Source organism: Giraffa tippelskirchi, chromosome 8, assembly GCF_054371585.1.
Source record: "Giraffa tippelskirchi isolate mGirTip1 chromosome 8, T2T-mGirTip1v1.2.pri, whole genome shotgun sequence".
Classification (NCBI taxonomy): domain Eukaryota; kingdom Metazoa; phylum Chordata; class Mammalia; order Artiodactyla; family Giraffidae; genus Giraffa; species Giraffa tippelskirchi.
The window spans coordinates 87,384,787-87,404,968 of NC_137282.1; the positions used below are offsets into that span (position 1 = coordinate 87,384,787).

At 41.8% G+C, this 20,182-nt stretch overlaps 1 protein-coding gene and 1 long non-coding RNA gene across 11 annotated transcripts in view; one reads left to right on the top strand and one right to left on the bottom strand.

The window, feature by feature from the left end:
* The window catches only part of GHR (growth hormone receptor), a 311,185-nt gene that overhangs the window by 122,411 nt on the left and 168,592 nt on the right, over nt 1–20,182 (top strand). For 8 of the 10 annotated variants that reach the window (XM_081517552.1, XM_081517560.1, XM_081517555.1 and 5 more), the window contains one exon: nt 11,020–11,100. In XM_081517552.1, the coding sequence (XP_081373678.1) occupies nt 11,031–11,100 (70 nt within the window). In that variant the 5' untranslated portion in view covers nt 11,020–11,030. Of the gene's footprint in view, nt 1–1,378; nt 1,599–11,009; nt 11,101–20,182 lie in introns of those variants that run through there. The other 2 variants (XM_081517558.1, XM_081517559.1) reach the window with 2 other exon arrangements.
* LOC145516401 (uncharacterized) lies at nt 1,108–7,741 on the bottom strand. The gene is made up of 4 exons (XR_014061368.1): nt 7,436–7,741; nt 2,693–2,766; nt 2,230–2,359; nt 1,108–1,836 (listed from the first exon to the last, which is right to left on the bottom strand). It is a non-coding gene; the product is annotated as an uncharacterized LOC145516401 (long non-coding RNA).

Genomic DNA, 20,182 nt, shown 5'->3' on the forward strand with positions numbered 1-20,182 from the left:
GTTTAAAAGTCTCTTCTCAGCAGTTTGGTCTACACAGATACAGCCTGCAGTAGCCAGGGGCTGGGCACATGGACTTCCCCAGTCTCAGAGTCTCAGAACTGCACCATCCAGTGCAGTGGCCACCCACTGCCTGCAGCTCTTAAGCACTTTTAATGTAACTGGTGCCAGTTGCCATGTGCTGTGAGCACGTAATACACACCAGATTCAAAGACTCAGTGTGGGAAAAGAAAAGCGTATAAAATATCTCACTACTTTTCCTGTTTACTACATGATGAAGTGATGGGATTTTGGATATATTGGGTTAATTAGGATATATAAGTAAAATTTATCTGTTTCTTACTCTTTATGTGGTTACTAGGAAATTTAAAATTACACAGACGGCAGGCATTTGTGGCTGGCATTATATTTTGGTGACAAGGTGCTCTCTTGGAGAGCATTTTCTACTAAAGCTATTAACGATGGATGGTCCACATCAAGCTATTATACCTTCCATGATCTGAAGAGTGAAACGGTGTATTATAAACTTCCTGGCGATGAGACGTGACATTGATCTGCCCTGTGTTTGCCATCTATCTGGCAGCCAGTCAGTCTGGCCAAATAGACTTCTTTCTATTTATAATATAGGCTCCAAAGAGGCGGTTGATGCCCTCATGTCATGGAAAGGGCACACCACATAGCTCTTAAGTAATGTACCTAAAAGTAGACCAGGTGCTCTCGGAATCTCTGAGACACAGAGATGAATATCCTTCTCCTAAAGAAACTACGTCAGCACTTAAGAGTTATCACCGTCCTTGACAGGCCCTCAGTACTGGAAATACTATAGTGCCTGTCCCTGTCCATGATTTAAATCCGGAGTTTCCTCTCTTTCTCTTGCTCTCTGAAGTATGGCCTGCCTCACTGGTACCCTACTTGTGTGTTTAGTCAGCCTGGCTAAGCATTTTCAAAGAAGCATGAAAGGCAATGGCAGGCCTTGGAGAAGGTTCCAATCCATACCTGGAAGTATTCTGTCTGAGCTTGTGGGATTCCCTTCACTTCTGAAAGCACCTCTAAACTTTTGTTTTCCCTATTTTAAAATGAGGATCTTTTGCAAGGAATGAATGAAACAATAAGGTACTTGGCACATTTATTCACCAGCAGATTTTGGAAGGGGCTTCTACTCTGTGGGGTCCGAGGCTAGTTGTTGGGCATAAAAGCGTGAGTGACACACTACTGTGGCTTCCAAGTTGCTCACAGCTGGAGGACGAGAAAGATGAGGAGCCTGGCAGCTTCAGGACAGGAGGAACCCTCTGTGCCTGGCAGCTGTTTATTACATTGCACAGCATGGGGTTTGGTGCATCACAGAAGCCTGGTATGGTGTGTAGGTGAGGAGACAGGCCTCGCAGTGATGAACTTACTGCCCGAGGCATCACATGGGGTGATGTTGGGCTGCATCCAGGGCACAGGATTGCTGACTCCTTTTCTAGCCATGCGTTTCCCAGGAGAGCATATTGCCTCACTCTTGGTTTCCCAACTTGTTTACCCTGAAACAACAACTTCACTATTTGGAACTTGATAAAAGAAAAAAGTTTCTTCCGACGTTTGCTCTATATGTGATCCAGGTATGTGAGTGACTCCTTGAATACTCTGAGTTAAGGTCAAAATCATTGTCAAATTATATCTCATCAAGATACTGAATCTTTTTTGTCATTTGAAGACTTCATCCTATGAGATCTTCAACAGCTCATCTATTTCCGATAAATTAGGTAAAACAAAGCCTGTATTTCCATCTGAGAGTCTTGGAAGAAACTTCAGCATCTTCAACTTTGTTTAAAGTACATTCTCCATGTTCTGTGTGATCTGTGACAGTAATAAAAATTAGATTTGGTGGGGGGCACTCATGGAAAGAGAGAAACCAGAAATCCAGTAAGAGGTTTGCTTTCTCAAATTCTATTTAGGGGAAAAAAAAAAATGACTTTGTAGGTGCAATACTGTAAGATATAAAAAGAAATGGAACATACTATTCAAATAAGCACCCACCTATGTGACTGATTTTCTCTTCCATGTAAGAATTACACCTGCCTCGTGCTCAGTGAATGTACCAAGTGTATCAGGCTGGGTGAGTTTGATGGTCATCCATCGGTCTGGCTATTGTGTTGAGGGGTTTCAAAGTGCCACTGGGTCCTGCTGAATTTAAACAGGATGTCCCATGCGCCAAGAAAGGTCCACTCCCAACAGAATGCCCATGCTTACCAGTAGAGGGGAAGCACCAAGCATTTGGTCTTGAAATGGCCCTTATTCTTTCACTCCTCCAGAAAGAAAAAGGTGGAAGCCCGGGTTCCTGTAAACCAGTTGCCTTCTCTGTATTCTCACAGGAAGATTCCTGGCTTTAAACCAAGCATCTTATTATTAGAATTCATCTACCCAGTTTTCAGCTGTAAAAATCCATAACTCATGAAACAGATGCTCTGGACCCAGTAAACAGCAGCATATAATATTCTTACAGTAAGTGAGATTGTGATTAAGGGGAAAGTCAACCTCTGGATTCCCACAATTTTTATTCTGATTACTTCTCCCACCTCCATGTAAGTGTGTAAGCAGAAGTGAGCAGCATTCCTGCTTATCCTAGGAGATACACACGTTACATTATGATGATCCTTCCCCTTCCCTAGGCACTCATGTGATATAAGTGCTTGATTGAAGAGGGGAGTCTCACCTGTTATGCTGATGGCATTACCACGTCCCCAGGCTTCCATTCCAGGACGTACAATGAGGGCCTCTCTCCCAACCCTATGGAAATGTAGAACAGTCTACTTAATCACTAGTATCAGAAAGTGTAATAAATAGCAAGTGTTGATACACACAGAGTAAACTGAGGTTTGGTAAAGCAAGGATTTGAACCTGATTCCAGAACTTGTGCATTGAAGCCCTAAGCTCACCCTCTGTAGTTGAAGGGCAAGGATAGCATCTATGATAGTTTGATAGTAATTTCTATAGCCCTGGAAAAGTATCAGTGATTATTAATGACATATGGCCATCTGACGTGGAACAGGTGGCATCAGATGAACCCAAGTGTCCAGGGCTCAGTCAGTAGCACTGTCTCCTGCCTGTTGTGTCCATGTCAGCAGATTATTTAATCTTTGTACCTGTTACCTCACCTGGAGTCCAGAGAGCATTATTTACTTTCCCAGCTGGTGGTGTGCTGGGCCCAGCTTATACCAACTCGTGAATCTACATTTAGTGATGTCAGTGATTCAGTGAATCCAAGTTAAGTGACTTGGTAGCTTAAAATCAGCCTTGGTGGAGGTATTTATATCACAGAGATTGGCAAATGCTACAAACTGTGGCCCTTTTAAAGTTATTACTCCAGAGAGACAATTGTTAGATATTAATACGCCATTGACTATGACTCAAAGAGAGATACACTGTGAGTTGTCATACTTCTAAAGGTAAACAAAGGCACAATGGGTACCCTAAAAAGCTTCCATAAATACAATCATACCTGTCTTCAGTAAATCTTTTGTCCCCATCATTCTGCATTTGGGAAGATCTCTAAAGACTTAACCATTATGATTTCATATGTCACTATAAATATACAATTTTATTTTGTGTATTGTTTTTGTTATGAAAGCAGATATGCTCCTGTAACAGATTAATGTTTCTGAATGCAGGTACAGACATACAAGCCATAAAGTGTGTATATCAATATTGTCAAATAGGAATATAAAATATAATTCAAGCCACATATGTGGTTTAACTGATTCTCTATAGTTAAATTATTTTAAATAGGGGATAGTAGTTTTAATATTTTATTCAACAGTCCAAAAATATGATTTTAACCTGTAATCAACATAAACATTATTGAAATATTTTGTATCCTTTCGTACCAAACCTTCAAAGTCCATATATATTTTACACTTACAGTACATCTCAATTTAGATGCTAACTTTTCATCTGAAATATACTTGATCTGTACTTAGATCTTATAAAATGTACTGTTGAACCTGTTCGGAATATATACTTAATTAAATATTTAATTGAAATATTTAATCAAAATTAAGTATAATTAAACTTATTTAATTCTTCAGTTGTGTTATCCACATTTGAAATATTCAGTGGTTGTGACTGATAACTAAATTAGCACAAGTGTTAACCTACCATAAATGCTCTATTTTTTTAAATAAAAATGGAGACCTACTATATATACCACTTTCAAAGGATTTTTCCCCCCACTCCTTATCCATTTAAATTACTTTCCCATCTTGTATTTCCTACTGGATCCCTGAAGGGAGAGAAATTTCAGCAAGAGTAGTTATGTCAACAATGTCTGTGAATTTTTTCTCCCTCACTAATAGGAAGGAGATAAATTGACCTAAAGCATTTTGTGTCTGACAGATTTTCAAATGACCATCACCAAAAAGTAGATAATAACATGAACTCTAGGTGCAAACTGTTCAAATAAATGCCTAAAGCTAATTAGAATAGATTATTTCAAATACCCTTTTGGATGAACCTCTTCCTTTTTCAGTGCTGAGTTCTTAGAAAAGCTTCACCAGGAAATCAATGAGATTCAGTTTTGCAATATTTCATTAATAATCAACACTAGCATCAGAAAGTACACATTTATTAGGTTATCTACCTGGAGTCTTGATTTTGCAATATAAACAATTCTGCTTCTGTTGAGGTTTTTTAAATCAACCCTCACTTTTTCCAGGGCTTCCCTGGTGGCTCAGATGGTAAAGAGTCTGCCTGTAGTATGGGAGACCCAGGTTTGATTCCTGGGTTGGGAAGATCCCCTGGAGAAGGAAATGGCAACCCACTCCAGTATTCTTGCCTGGAAAATCCCATGGGCAGAGGAGCCTGGCAGGCTACAGTCCATGCAGTTGCAAAGAGTTGGACATGACTGAGCCACTTTACTTTCTTTCACTTTTTGCAAAGCAGAATCACTAGATTAGTAAAGCAGAAATTTGGGGAAACTTATTTCTGATCAATTCAGCCACCATTTTGATATTCTTCCTAACTTGGTTGTGACAGGACGACAAGCTCCCAAATCTGTTATTTGACTCCTCCCACTTATTAAAATGTTAACATCATACTTCAAAGGATGCTTTTTGACTGTTTTTCTTTTAGATACATGATGCAAATCAGAGGGTGTAGGTGGTTTTGGGTAGTGGTTCATTATATCTCTGATAAATTACTAACCAGATATGAGCACATTTTTTCCTGTATGGCTTTATATCTTTTTTAGTGTTACTTTTAATAAAGATGACATGGGGATTTTTTGCAAAGTAGTCTTATCTTCACTTTAAATTGACCTGCTGCTCATCATTTCTGTGTGGATATCTCTGAAATCTGATAGTGACTTCTCAATGATTTTGATTGCTTTTATATTTTCCATTGTGCCTTGAATAATGCTAGCAGGTACTGGTGATTCAACAAATACTTGCTAACTTTAAATGAAAGAGAATTGAACCAATGGCTTCCTTTGCCTGGAGTTGGTTATAACATGTTGGGAAAAAATATTGTATTTAATCTCTGTCTCTTGTGTGTTTATGGACTGTTTTGTAGCCAAGGAACAAAATTATATCATTGGCCGCACTGTGATTTGGAGGCCTCCTCTGCTAGCCAGTTTGCAGAATTAAAACTTACGCAAGCTGGATCACAGAGCTTTTCTTTTTTTTAAATAAATTTATGTATTTTAGTTGGGGGCTAATTACTTTACAATATTGTAGTGGTTTTTGCCATACATTGACATGAATCAGCCATGGGTTTACACGTGTTCCCCATCCTGAACCCCCCTCCCACTTCCCTCCCCATCCCATCCCTCTGGGTCATCCCATTGCCCCAGCCCTTAGCATTTGTCTCATGCATCGAACCTGGAATGGTGTTCTGTTTCACACATGATAATATACATGTTTCAATGCTATTCTCTCAGAATGTCCCACCCTCACCTTCTCCCTCAGAGTCCATAAGACTCTTCTATGCATCTGTGTCTCTTATTCTGTCTCGAAAAATGGGCCAAAGAACTAAACAGACATTTCTCCAAAGAAGACATACAGATGGCTAACAAACACATGAAAAGATGCTCAACATCACTCATTATTAGAGAAATGAAAATCAAAACCACAATGAGGTACCATTTCACGCCAGTCAGAATGGCTGCTATACAAAAGTCTACAAGTAATAAATGCTGGAGAGGGTGTGGAGAAAAGGGAACCCTCTTACACTGTTGGTGGGAATGCAAACTAGCACAGGGCTTTTCAGTTGGCTCTCCCTTGAGGAAGGGGGAACAGGCAAAATGCCTCAGGAGTATTGAGCTCCAAATGCTGTGAGTTCCCTGATGCAAGAATACCAGCTCCTTCTTCCCCTACCCCAGTGAAAATCATGCCTTGTGGCTACAGCCAAAGAATGCATAAATATCATTAGAGAGGGGTTTTCTCTAGGAAAATATTGTGAACTTCAAAAACCCTATAGACTAAGGTGCAATTTAATAGATGCCGCTGAACAATGCCTGCCTCTAGTTAGATTATTATATTAGGAAAGGAAAATAAAGGGATTTTCTCCTGCTCACATCTGGCACATCAGATAGATTAAAGTACCAAATTTTGTGTTTTGGCGCTCTCTGCTCTCCCAGTGACATTTCATCTCCTCCAGGACCTAATGAAGGAGAATCCTCTCATCTAGAAGCTGCCGTGCAGAGCTCTGCGTAATTGAAGGGGGAAGCTTACAGTTGAATCAGCCCAGGCCAGCTAACACTCTGTTCATGTGAAGGCAGTAGAGAGATTCACTAGGGGAGTGCGAAGGAGGGGAGCACACAGGGGACCACTTTCGCCGTCATCCCCACTGAGCCAGCCACAGTGGAAGGGGAGCATTAGTCTCTAAGGAAACGCTTCCTGGAATCCAGCCACATTGCTTTATCTTCTTCTCTGCTCCCACCCCTTGTTAGAGCCCTAGAGTTAAGGGGTCCCTATGCTCTGCTGTCAATGGCAGTGAACTACTCAATGTAGGCGGGTGGCTGTTCTAAACAACCTCCTTTTCTGCTGTGGGAGTGTGCCAACAGGTTTCTGGTTCATTTTGCTTTGTGGATTCCGATTTTGTTTCATGAGAGAGAATGTAGCCTGTTGGAGATGGATTTGGCCCCTAAAGGAGTTGTTGTGATCATCAGTTCCTTATTTGGGGGAAGTGAAGTTCATTTGTAGGCAGCAGCTTTCAAAAGTTTTGGGGATGGGTGAGGGCCAACTACATTTCATCTGAAGCAAAATTCACTTATCTCTAGCATCTGGCAAGACTCTTTGAGAAGTGTGAAGAGGTGACTTCCAAACCAGGGAAGCATCCTTCTGAGAAATGCAGACCTGTTCCTATCCTTGTTCAGTCGAGGGGCGTACAGTGCTGCCTCAGAACGGGATTCACTATTAGGATCCGACGTCAAGAGAGCATGTGCCAGGGGAGGCTTCTTTACCTGACAACAGTGTGATAGGCATGGTGAGTGCAACGAGCACTAGGTACAGAGTCCAGTTGCTCAAAGCTTTTCTTCCTTAAAAAAAGACTTTTGAAATAAAATTTTAAAGGAAGTATCCAACCTATAACATGTTTGTTTTTAGCCTCTTTATGTATTCCCAAAAAATCTTATGGGAAAGCCCGAACGAACTTCTTGGCCAACCTAATATTTCCGCTGGAGACCTCAAAATATGAATATAATGGCCTGTTCATCTAGGAGTAAAGGATCTTGGGAGAGAGGCTCAGTGAAAGTAGATGAGGATGACGCAAAGCCATTAGCCCAGAGCCTTCCAGGTTAAGAATTTAAAACATGGGTGTCATAATAACCCTAACTCACATTAGTGTGAACTCTCACTGTTGGCAAAGTGTGTTCCTCTATGATGTCACCCTCAATCCTATGAATGACCCTTGGGGCACTGTATGAGGGCTGTTCTCATGCATGTGGGAACACGAGATTCCATTCACCTAGAGATGTTTTCTTAGAATTTTTTAAGAACATAAAATGATACGGAATTTTTTAAATGTTGCATCATCTGCTGTCTAGAAATGAAAATGTAGAACATCAGATGTTTAATACCTATTCAGAATTACACAGCCGTTACCCAGACCAAAGCCTTCCATTATCCATGAAAACAATCATCCATGTTCATCATTTCAGTTTGATTAGGGGTAATAGAAGGACTATTCCGTTGTTGTCAAGAATGTAATAAAGATAAGTCCAATAAAGGCACTGATGGAGCGCCCAGTATGATGATCAGATCTGCCTGAATAACTTGTAAAGAGCTGTAATTTTATGGAAATATTGCAGCTAAGATTTAAAGTAGTTGTCATTAGTCGTCAGGTGTAGCGACAGCTTTCCAAAGGGCAGTCTGCTGAGTTCCTTTTAAGCCAGCCTAAACTTGTCTCTTTAGAGATCAAGGAGGTGGACATCTGGTTTATTTATTACAAAGAAGCTTCATTTCCTCCAGGTAAAGGTGTGTGCTGCAAAAGTCTACAAGCAATAAATGCTGGAGAGGGTGTGGAGAAAAGGGAACCCTCTTACACTGTTGGTGGGAATGCAAACTAGTACAGCCACTATGGAGAACAGTGTGGAGATTCCTTAAAAAACTGGGAATAGAACTGCCATATGACCCAGCAATCCCACTGCTGGGCATATACACCGAGGAAACCAGAATTGAAAGAGACGCGTGTACCCCAATGTTCATCGCAGCACTGTTTACAATAGCCAGGACATGGAAGCAACCTAGATGTCCATCAGCAGATGAATGGATAAGGAAGCTGTGGTACATATACACAATGGAATATTACTCAGCCATTAAAAAAAATACATTTGAACCGGTTCTACTGAGATGGATGAAACTGGAGCCCATTATACAGAGTGAAGTAAGCCAGAAAGAAAAACAACAATACAGTATACTAATGCATATATATGGAATCTGAAAGATGGTAACGATAACCCTATATGCGGGACAGAATGAGAGACACAGATGCATGGAACAATTTTATGGACTCTGAGGGAGAAGGTGAGGGTGGGTCGTTCTGGGAGAATGGCATTGAGACATGTGTATTGTCATATGTGAAACAGAGCACCATTCCATGTTCGATGCATGTGACAAGGGCTCGGGGCCGGGGCAGTGGGATGATCCAGAGGGATGGGAGGGGGAGGGAGGTGGGTGGGGGTTCGGGAAGGGGAACACATGTAAACCCATGGCTGATTCTTGTCAATGTATGGCAAAAACTATTACAATATTGTAAAGTAATTAGCCCCCAAGTAAAATAAATAAATTTATTAAAAAAAAAAAAAAAAAAAAAAAGACTTGCAGCAAAAAAAAAAAAAAAAAAACAAAGAAGCTTCATTTCCTCCAGGTAAAGGTGTGTGCTGCAAAAGTCTACAAGCAATAAATGCTGGAGAGGGTGTGGAGAAAAGGAAACCCTCTTACACTGTTGGTGGGAATGCAAACTAGTACAGCCACTATGGAGAACAGTGTGGAGATTCCTTAAAAAACTGGGAATAGAACTGCCATATGACCCAGCAATCCCACTGCTGGGCATACACACCGAAGAAACCAGAATTGAAAGAGACGCGTATACCCCAATGTTCATCGCAGCACTGTTTACAATAGCCAGGACATGGAAGCAACCTAGATGTCCACCAGCAGACGAATGGATAAGGAAGCTATGGTACATATACACAATGGAATATTACTCAGCCATTAAAAAAAATACATTTGAATCGGTTCTACTGAGATGGATGAAACTGGAGCCCATTATACAGAGTGAAGTAAGCCAGAAAGAAAAACACCAATACAGTATACTAATGCATATATATGGAATTTGAAAGATGGTAATGATAACCCTATATGCGAGACAGAATAAGAGACACAGATGCATAGAACAATTTTATGGACTCTGAGGGAGAAGGTGAGGGTGGGACATTCTGGGAGAATAGCACTGAAACATGTATATTATCATATGTGAAACAGAACACCATTCCATGTTCGATGCATGAGACAAAGGCTCAGGGCCGGGGCAATGGGATGACCCAGAGGGATGGGATGGGGAGGGAGGTGGGTGGGGGGTCCAGGAAGGGGAACACATGTAAACCCATGGCTGATTCATGTCAATGTATGGCAAAAACTATTACAATATTGTAAAGTAATTAGCCCCCAACTAAAATAAATAAATTTATTTAAAAAAAAAAATTAATAAAGCCCTTTCAGGCACTCTGTGAAAAAAAAAAAAGGTGTGTTCTGGCTGAGGCATGTTGACCTGTTCCCCCCATTCATCACACTGAAGGCTCCAAGGTGTGGCCAAGCTTGGGATTCCAAATGGCTAGCCCGCAAACTGACCCTTTCTAGAGTCTGAGGTGCTCACATTCCTGGGCTTTTCAGAGACCTCATTCCTTCTGCAACTAAAACCCACAAGGACACCAGGTGTCCCAGGGGAGGCCACCTAGGAAGCACTGGTGTTTTTTTCCTTTCCACTTCCCACCTTCTTTCTGCAGCCTTCTAGTTAAACCTCCTTCCTATGGCTCATTAGCACAGTGTTTTGAGTGTTAACTGAGCTCTTTTGTTCACTGGGAAACACATTGGAGAAGTTTTACTATGCCTGAAGTGGGTTGTTTTGTTTTTCCTTTTTTGGACTGTCTAGCCCAAGGGCCCTTGCTTAGTGATACAGCTGAGGAGTTCCTATTTCCAGATCAAATTAAAGTGAACCATGCTGGCCCTGTCATGAAAGCAATGCGTGGGGGTCATTTGTTGTGAGGTCACTCTATGGCTGTTGGCAAGAATGTGGAAATCTAGTGTCCATGTTATTTCTCAAGGCAAGCACCCACCAGAAGTAGAATGTATTACAACCTGCTGTTTGTTCTCATGAAAAGTATGACAACGTGAGACTCTAGGGCAACAAAAGACTTAGAAGATTCCTTTTAGAGCTGATGTGCATGTCAGCTCATTCCTGATTCAGCCAGTATTTAAACAATTTTTGATGAGCATGGTCTGCTTTTAATTGATTGGCTTAATTTTATTTTTCTTTGTATGATTGCAGGTCCTACAGGTATGGATCTCTGGCAGCTGCTGTTGACCTTGGCAGTGGCAGGCTCCAGTGATGCTTTTTCTGGAAGTGAAGGTGAGTTCTGCTTTTCCATTCCCATTCGCAGTGTTTTGAAACCACACTGAACTTTATTTGTGAAATCTAAGTTCTTCGGGTGATGTAATTAAAAGAGGTAAGTTTTAAGTAGCGGTATATAGAAAACCTGTTGTAGGTTGAAAATTGCAAACTAGGAAGACATCTCTGGGGATGTTTTAGGAGGAACACAGTAGTCAGCTTTGGCAGCTGATGTTTCCTCATCAAAAATAAATGCTGCAAATCATGCTGAGGACATTTCTGGTGAAGGCACGCCAGGTCTCTTGGTCTCAGGCTCTGGGAGAAAGATTGAAATTGCACTGACAGGTTATTCACCAACTGATCACTCAGCTCATCTGGGACTAAGGTTACCAAAACCTGTTTCCAGAGCTCAGATTTAAGGCCTCTTAATCATATTCCCTGGGAGTGGAAATTTCAGATTTCAAATAAAATTCACCTCTCACTCACTGGATGGTTACCATTTGGCTAAGTTTGAAGGAAGAAACAGCCGAAGTAGTTGAATGACGTGCTCAGATATCATGAATTTCCTTGGCCATCTCTGTAGTTCTCCCTTCTTCTTTATACTCTCTTCCTATTGGAAAAGTTGTCATATATTCAAACTTAGGACTCAAACAGTAATAATTGGAATAGGCAAGTAATGAAAGGGAATGAAAAGGATTTTTCTGCCCCAAAAGAAAACTGTGCTCATAACGAACTGTGAGACTTTTAAAAATATCATCTTGAATACTTGATATTTTTTTCTTGCCTGAGCTTCAACAAAGGAAAGGAATCATCTGTTTCTCCTATTCTATGATTCAACAGTCACTTGTGGCTTTAAGAGCGGCCAGCTCCCCTACTTACCAGGCAACTCATGTTGGAAAACACAGTTTAGCAACAGAAGTAGTGCCTTAAAATGTCCTCCCTGACCTCCGAGCCAAAAATAAATCCCTAGTAGTGAGCTGCTGAGGGCAACCAGAGTAACTAAGAAAACAAGAAGGGTAAAATGTTATTTTATCTCTTAAAACAATTTTAAAATATTTATAGAAAAGAAGTCACAATTGTTTGAAATATTATGGGGTCTCTCTGGTGTTATAATGTCAACATTATGCAAGTCGAACATGGAGGGAATCACAGGCTCCATGTCAGCAGCTTTTCCCATGGCTGGTTTTAGACCCTGGTTCTGAGCCAAAGATTTACAGCTGAGATCCTGTGCCATTCCAAAGTCATGGTGGTTTAATCTCTACTTTCTTCATTAAGGTGACTTTCACTCTACCGGGCTAGGCTTGAGGAATTTAAAAGACTTGTGAAATGAAAAGTATGGCAAAGGAACTCTAAAGAAAATTTAAAATGTACGCCTGGCTAGAAGACTAGAGCTCAAGTTACATTTTTGACCTAGAGAGTCTGCAAAGAGCATATATTTCAACTGCTTTGACATTTTAGTAAACCTTTAACTTCGTGGTGGAAACAAAACAATTAGCTGGTTTTATGTTTGCTTTTTTTTTTCATTTTTAATAGTTTTTTGTTTGTGGGGAGCACAGAATAAGAAAATGCAATAGTTTATAGTAAATACAAATTGTATATTCAGCAGTACTTACAGTTTAACAGTACTTGCACATACTAAGTAATTTAGCAAAGGGAAAAAAAAAGTTGTTATTTTATTTTTTTTCTTAGCGGGCTAACCAAAATTCCTTTGGAATATGTGGCTACTCCAGAATTCTTAGCGTAAAATGGCCTGAGGATTGTTAAGGACAGTGTATGATGTTTATATAAGAAGATGCAGATGAGCATGTTTGAACATGAGTGTGTGTGTGTGTGTGTGTGTGTGTGTGTGTGTGTGTGTGTGTGTGTGGTGCTTGCCGATTCTGGCCATTTATCCGATGGGTTCAGCCAGAGTGATTTCCTGACATGACATGAATTGAATCTCAGATGACCTTCATAGGCCACATGTTGTTGTTTTTTTTTTTCTGCCAGATCTGGATTGTACCCAGATCACTTTATTTTCTCTCCCATTGTATAAGGTAGACTAAACATGTAAGAGAGGACTTTGAAAAAAAAAAAAAAAGATGTTTCTCTAGTTTCACCAGCCATTCACTGAATCTAGTTTGGTCAGTGGAAGAGGTGGTGCTGCTGAGCAAGCAATCCGGGAAGTGTCACCTGGAGAAGAGCTGCCCAGAGGCTGGTAGAAGATGGCAGATCTACATGCTCAGGGAAGGTTGGCACTTGAAGCCTTGAGCAGGGCTTTTCTTGCTTGGGCAGATGAGCAATTAAAAATATACTGGCCCTGAGAGGATTTTTTTATTGAGTCTAATTGGCCTATTGGAAATTTAATGAGAACTAAACACGGAACAGTGCCACCATTGTATTAACTACAGTGTTGGAATAGCTGCTCTCTCTTTCATCCTTAATACATAATTGACTTGGGGATTTTGGAGGAACTAACGCCTGTGCTGGCTATGTGTTATGTAAGTGAATATTGACACACTCTGGTCAATAATGTTCAGGTAACAAAAGTTATATTAATAGGTCTCTGATCCATAAGCTGTTAATATTAGCATAAGCTGTTAATATTAGTCTTTATATCTGATCCTCAAGGCAGTATACCTGCTCTTAGGGAGAATTTCTTTTTTTTTTTTACTAGATGTAGTTTATTTAACTTTTTAAATTAAAATATAGTTCATTTACAATAGTATATTACTTTCAGGGGTACAGAATAGTGACTTGGTATTTTCATAGATTATATTCCATTTAAAGTAATTGTAAAATTACAGCTGTAATTTCCCAGACTGTGCAATGTATTCTTGTGGCTATTTTATATATAGTAATTTATACCTCTTAATTCCATATCACTGTGTTGCCCCTCCTCTGTCCACTCTCTCTACTATTCACTACTAGTTCTCTCTGAGTCTGTTTCTATTTTGCTATATACATTTATTTGTTTTATTCTTTAGATTTCACAAATAAGTGATATGATAGAGTATTTGTCTTTCCCTGTCTAACTTTTTTCAGTAAGCATAATACCCTCCATGGCCATCCACATTATTGCAAATGGCAGAATTCCATTCTTTCTAATGGCTGAGTAACAGTCCATTGTATATTAACACACATACACATCTTGTTTTATCCATTTGTTGATAGGTACTTGGGTTGCTTCCGTGTCTTGGCTATTGTAAATAGTGCTGCTGTGAACATCAGGGTGCCTGTGTCTTTTCAAATAAGTGTTTTCATTTTTTCCAGATGTATACCCGGGAATGGAGTTGATGGATCACATGATACTTCTATTTTTAGTGTTTTGAAGAAGTACCATACTGTTCCCATAGTGGCTGCCCCAATTTACATTCCCACCAACTATGTAAGAGGGTTCTCAGGGAGAATTTCTTATTCCAAAATCAGAAATGAGCAACAATGCCACATTTTCAGAGGGCTTCACAGGGTTGAACTGTCAACTGGTTGCCTTAAAATTGCTGCTTCTGTGATAATGATTTTAATGAGAAATACGCATAAAGATGTTATGGATATAAACATACTTCTGAGGAGCACCTGTTATATGTTGTCGTACCTCTGCTCTTTCTGTTGGTCCACAATTGAGCATCCTCTTGACCTCAGCAACCTCAGGTGAGAGCAGGCAAGCCCTGCCCTGAAGAAGTTCAGTCTAGCTGGGGTGTGAGGAACCTGTAGGTATTAATGAGAGACTGTAGCTTTAAGGTCTAGATTGTGTGATGAATACAAATGACCAAGATGTTCTGAAAAAGAATAAATCAAGGTGGCTGGAATAGTTTAATTCAACAAATTCAGTGTGCGGATATTTCTTCAGAGCTTCTCATTTTTAAAGGTTGAACTCAGGGCTATGAGGAAGATAGTGATTCTTCCTTCAAGGAATTTATCATGACTTAAGAGATCAAGAATAGCCACAGAGAATGACTGTAGGAGGTGGTTATGTATGGAAACAGTGGCCTGAACTACTGTCTTTAAGAGGAGTGAAGAGAGGAGAGTCACGTCAAGCTGTGGTGAAGTAGAGGGGACTTCACAGAGGATGTTGGTGTTATTTCGGCAGAAATGAGAATACTGGGTTAAGACTTGAAAGACTGAGAAGAGCAGGCGTGGCTGCAGAAATAGCATGTATGGTGATGGAACAACAGAAAAGAACTGCCCAGGTGTAGATACGCGGCAGACACGGAGAACAAGTCGCCTGGTCGCTGGGTCTACACTACATGCAGGGCACTGTGCTAGGCAGCGAGTGGTTCTGTTTCACGCATTTAGCATCCAACAGATGTTTTCTCAGCACTTCCTTTGTGGAAGGCGTATAATTAACTTGGTCAGCGTGTATGCTATGTGAGCACTGTGTGTGTAATGATTCGCTTTCTATGTAAACTTAGATCGATGAATTCAAGATAAATTATAGAAAGTCTAGAGATGGCAAACTGCTACTGCTAAGTCACCTCAGTCGTGTCTGACTCTGTGCGACCCCATAGATGGCAGCCCAGCAGGCTCTGCCATCCCTGGGATTCTCCAGGCAAGAACACTGGAGTGGGTTGCCATTTCCTTCTCCAATGCATGAAAGTGAAAAGTGAAAGTGAAGTCGCTCAGTCGTGTGCGACTCTTAGGGACCCCATGGACTGCAGCCTACCAGGCTCCTCCATCCATGGGATTTTCCAGGCAAGAGTACTGGAGTGGGGTGCCAGATGGCAAAAGCTTCGTGGAAAAGGCAAGGCTTGTTGGGCTGGGAAGGTGGGTAGTATTTGGAGAGGCTTATACCATATTCAGCAAGTCATAGTTCTTAAATTCTAGGCCAGGTGAAAGTGTTCATGGTGGTGCATTATGGGTGAGTGTGTGTAGTATTTATATATAGCATATATAGGAAATTCCCTGATGGTTCAGTGGTTAGGATTCGGCACTTTCACTGCCGGGGTCCAGGTTCAATCCCTAGTGGGGGAACTAAAATCCCATAAGTCGCGCAGCTTGGCCAAAACATACATACATACGTGTGTGTGTGTGTAGGGCGTGGTTTGCAGACAAAGCACATCATTAGTATCTTATCACTCTAAATATCATTCCATTAAAAAGCTTACACTAGAAGTGAGATGCCATGTCCCAAAGGAACCAAGATCCCTCAAATAATGTTTTCTGTCTTTGAACTATTTTCGTAAACTTATGCAAGCATACACAGCACTTTTGTGAAAGAAGAGACACCTCTGGTCTAATTGCTGACAATAGGAAATAATGACCCAATGGAAGAACATTCTTTTTTTTTCTTTTTAAGTAAACCTTTCTCTTTTGTGCCCGCTTGCAGGTGAAGCCCCATGGAGCCCTGGGAGCTTCAGGTCATGCAGGATGTATTTCACCCATGTATTAGAGTCATAGCTGTAGTTGGTAAACAGTAAAAGGTGTACCTGTTAAAAATATTTTCAAGAAGGAGCAGTTCAAGGCTTTCCTTGAATTCACTCTAGAAGTCAGCGAGAAAGCCATGGAGCTTGAGATTCCTGCTGTCTTTACTTCAAGAGACAAGAAGAAGTCGTAGTCTCTTCTGGTGCTGTGGACATCAGCAGCCCTATGTTACCTGGTCCTCTTGGTGTATCACAGATGGCTAAGCTGCTGGAATTCAGGTCCTAGCAGGCCAGGTGATGGAGCTTCCAGTCTCATCTACCTGGATGATGCCAATGGAAGATATGCAGAGACCTTTGTGGGTGATGAGGTCTTTCAGTAAGTTTTTATTGAATGTAAATTTGAATTTACCTGTCTGCCTTTAAGGAGCTCATGGGCTATAGAAGACAGACAAGTAAACCTAATTTAACTGTGGTCCTCTGTGCTTATTAAAGAGATTTTTTAAAATATATATGATTTTACTTGACTGTGCCAGGTATTAGTTGTGGCATTGGGGATCTTCAGTCTTCATTGTGGCATGCGGTATCTTTAATTGCTGCGTGCAAACTCTTAGTTATGACACAGGGAATCTAGTTCCCTCACCAGGGATCGAACCCAGGCCCCCTGTGTTGACAGCATGGAATCTTAGCCACTCAACCACCAGGAAAGTCCCTAAAGAGTTTTAAGCAGGGTAATACTACTGTTAGATTGTCATTTTAGAAATAGCGACAATGTTTGTAGTAGTAAATGGCCGTAGTAGATTAAAAGTGAATTGGAGAGAGATGAATGTGAAGGAAGGTGGTTGTAATAGGTTAAGAGAGATGATGCAAAGGTGCCAGTGGTAGTTAAAAAGAACAAATAGATAGGTTACAGACAGATGTTGAGGAGCACTTGGAGTCCAGTTGCGTGTGGGTTTTTGACTTTGGGAACTGGCAGAGCTTTCTTACTCCATCCATTTCAAAGTTTCTGCATCTTGAGTTCATGTTACCAGCATCAGCAGTGACTCACTTGTCACAGAGTGGAGCCCTGGAATACAGTTCAGCCTATAAGCAGTGAAGTGGTACTTGCACGGCACAGCTCTGTGTTGGGGGGAAACACTGAGACTGATGACAACAAAGTATTTAAGCAAGCTTTCTGTTGTACCATTAACCAGAACCCCTCCTGCCTGTGCCCAGCCAGGTCCCGCAGGTGTCTGCTCTCCCTCTGTGGTGTGTCTGTGATATGGCTTGGCCACTGAGACCTGAGGGTCCATAGCAGGAACAAAGGCCTGAACTCCTGACTCCATGTCGTCTCTGCACATTCATGACTCAGTCCCAAGACCTTGACATACCCCCCAGATATTTGATCACCCATAGAGTATGCACTTATCTCATGGAATGCAAGCAAATACACTCAGGATGAGTCGAGGGCGGCACAGCTATGCACTGAGCAGAATCTGGGAGGTCGATGAGGCTTCCACAGTAACTACGTGACTCACCCCTGTGAAGCAGCTGGCCGTGTGACTGATGAGGTTTGTACCCTAGCTAGTTAGTATTAAAAGGACGAGGACCACCCAAGAGTGGTCTAAACCTTGAACATTCACGTCCCACATGCCAGTGTTGGACTATACATCCTGTCTCCCACTTCAGATGCCAACATTACAGGACAAGAGCTTCTGTGCACAGTGCTGACACACCACTTTGGTTCAGTAGCCCGTACTCGGGCTCCTGTTACGTGGGGTCAGGAATGTGGTGGACAGAACGTGTTTGCTGGTGATGCTGGCCACCAGCTCCCGTTTATCCACACACCTGGTTTCCTGCCTCGAGCAGAGGCTCACCTAAGTTTAAGTGTGCAGAAGTCCACGCTGGCTTGGGCTGGCCTGGCCAGCCTTTGTCTGGCTGATGTCATCTGTCATAGCTAGGGGCCCAGGTCTCTCCATCACCCAGGTTTCCCTAGGAAACCCTCTTAGGAAGATCCTGTGGGGGCTGGTTTTCTCCTCACCCTGATTTTAAGTCATTGCATTACTTTCTCAGAGTTGGTTTAGTTCAACTTAAACTAAGGATAAAGAATTGTAGGCATTTCAGGGACATCTTTGGGGCCAACCCCCTGCTCCTTGGAACTGCCTGCTTATCCATAGTCATGTATGTCTATAACTTGGTCATTAGGCAGGGTCACCAGCAGCCACAGCCCAAGGACCACCCTCAGCTTTCCCAAGCAGCGGGCACCGTGGTCTTGTTTTGGCTCTTCAAGAAATTCTCACATGCTGTCAACAGGGTCATCCCTCAAACCCAGAGCGCAGCTCCTTCCTCATCTGTAGTTAGCAACATCAAGGCAGCGATGACGTGTGGCATAAACACTCTCTGAAATCCAAGGAAGCCAAACATACAGAGAGGATTCCATGGTGCCCCATCTGGCCAGCACCGTGCAGACCAGGAGGCCCCAGAGCCTGGAGTGCATCTTCAAACCTCAGCTGAAAATCAGAGTTTTCTCTGGTCATATCCCCCAAATCTGTCCAAAAGTGAATCCACTATATTTTGTCAGATACATCTTATCAGGAATCTTGTTTCTATATATGAAACAACTCACTAGCTTTAGGCTTTAACCTTAACTAATTACAGTGTTGGTATTACATCTCCACAGGAAGGTTGCAGGTATTAGAGCATGGAGGAGTGTGTCCCCACAGAGGGAATGTTTCAGCATCTTGTTCGTTTTTAGAAACTTCACCAAGACACAGGACATTAGGGATGGGCTTCTAGAAGGGCAGTCAGTGGCAGAGGATCAGGGGGTGGGAGAGATGACATTTGTTGCATGTCTCTCTTCTAAATAAATGGATCTTCCCCCAGTGGCTCAGATGGTAAAGAATCTGCCTGCAATGTGGGAGACCTGGGTTTGATCACTGGGTCAGGAAGATCCCCTGGAGAAGGGAATGGCAACCCACTCCAGTGTTCTTACCTGGAGAATTCCACAGACAGAGGAGCCTGGTGGGCTACAGTTCATGGGGTCGCAAAGAGTCAGACATGACTGAGTGACTAACACTTTCACTTTTCACTTCTGAACAAAGTTGTCATGACATCTGTGTTTTAAGTTGTGTTTCACATTCTGGATTGAGTTTGAAATATATGCAATTTGTTTTCAAAAGACTGACAAAATGACCACTGCAAACTCTGTGTAATAAATGGTTACAGGTTAAAACTTAGTAGACCTAAAGATTCATGAAGAGTGTTTTGTTCACCCTGTTTCCCCATCCTGTAGCATCCTGAGACATGGAGTAGATCTTCATTTTCTTTAAGGAAATCAGCTTCTAAATCCTGACCTGGGACTTACTCAATCATTGTCCACAATTGTCACTAATGCTCTGTTATGCCCAGCCCTCACCAGGACAGAGGCTGGATCTGGACCCCTTTCCAGTAGGAAGGGTCTGGAAATAGCTGTGCATCTGTAGAAACTGTTCTGCAGAAAGCCCCAAGCCTCCCTGTGCCTGACCCAAAGCCCTGATTTGTGGGCAGAAGAGTCTCATTTTCCTGCTCTGTACTTCAGATGCCTCTAGAGTCAGAACTTTGCCCAACCCACCAATGCCTGGGCGTCTGATGCCATGTCTAAGTCTTGCCAACCTTTTCCCAGGTGACTGAACTCTGTACCCGATACACCAGCCACTGGCCAACATCTTTCTTTGAATATCTGCACCCCACCTCCCTGATTAAATCTCCTCAAATATTGACAGACAGAGAGGTGTCATGAGGGTTTCAGA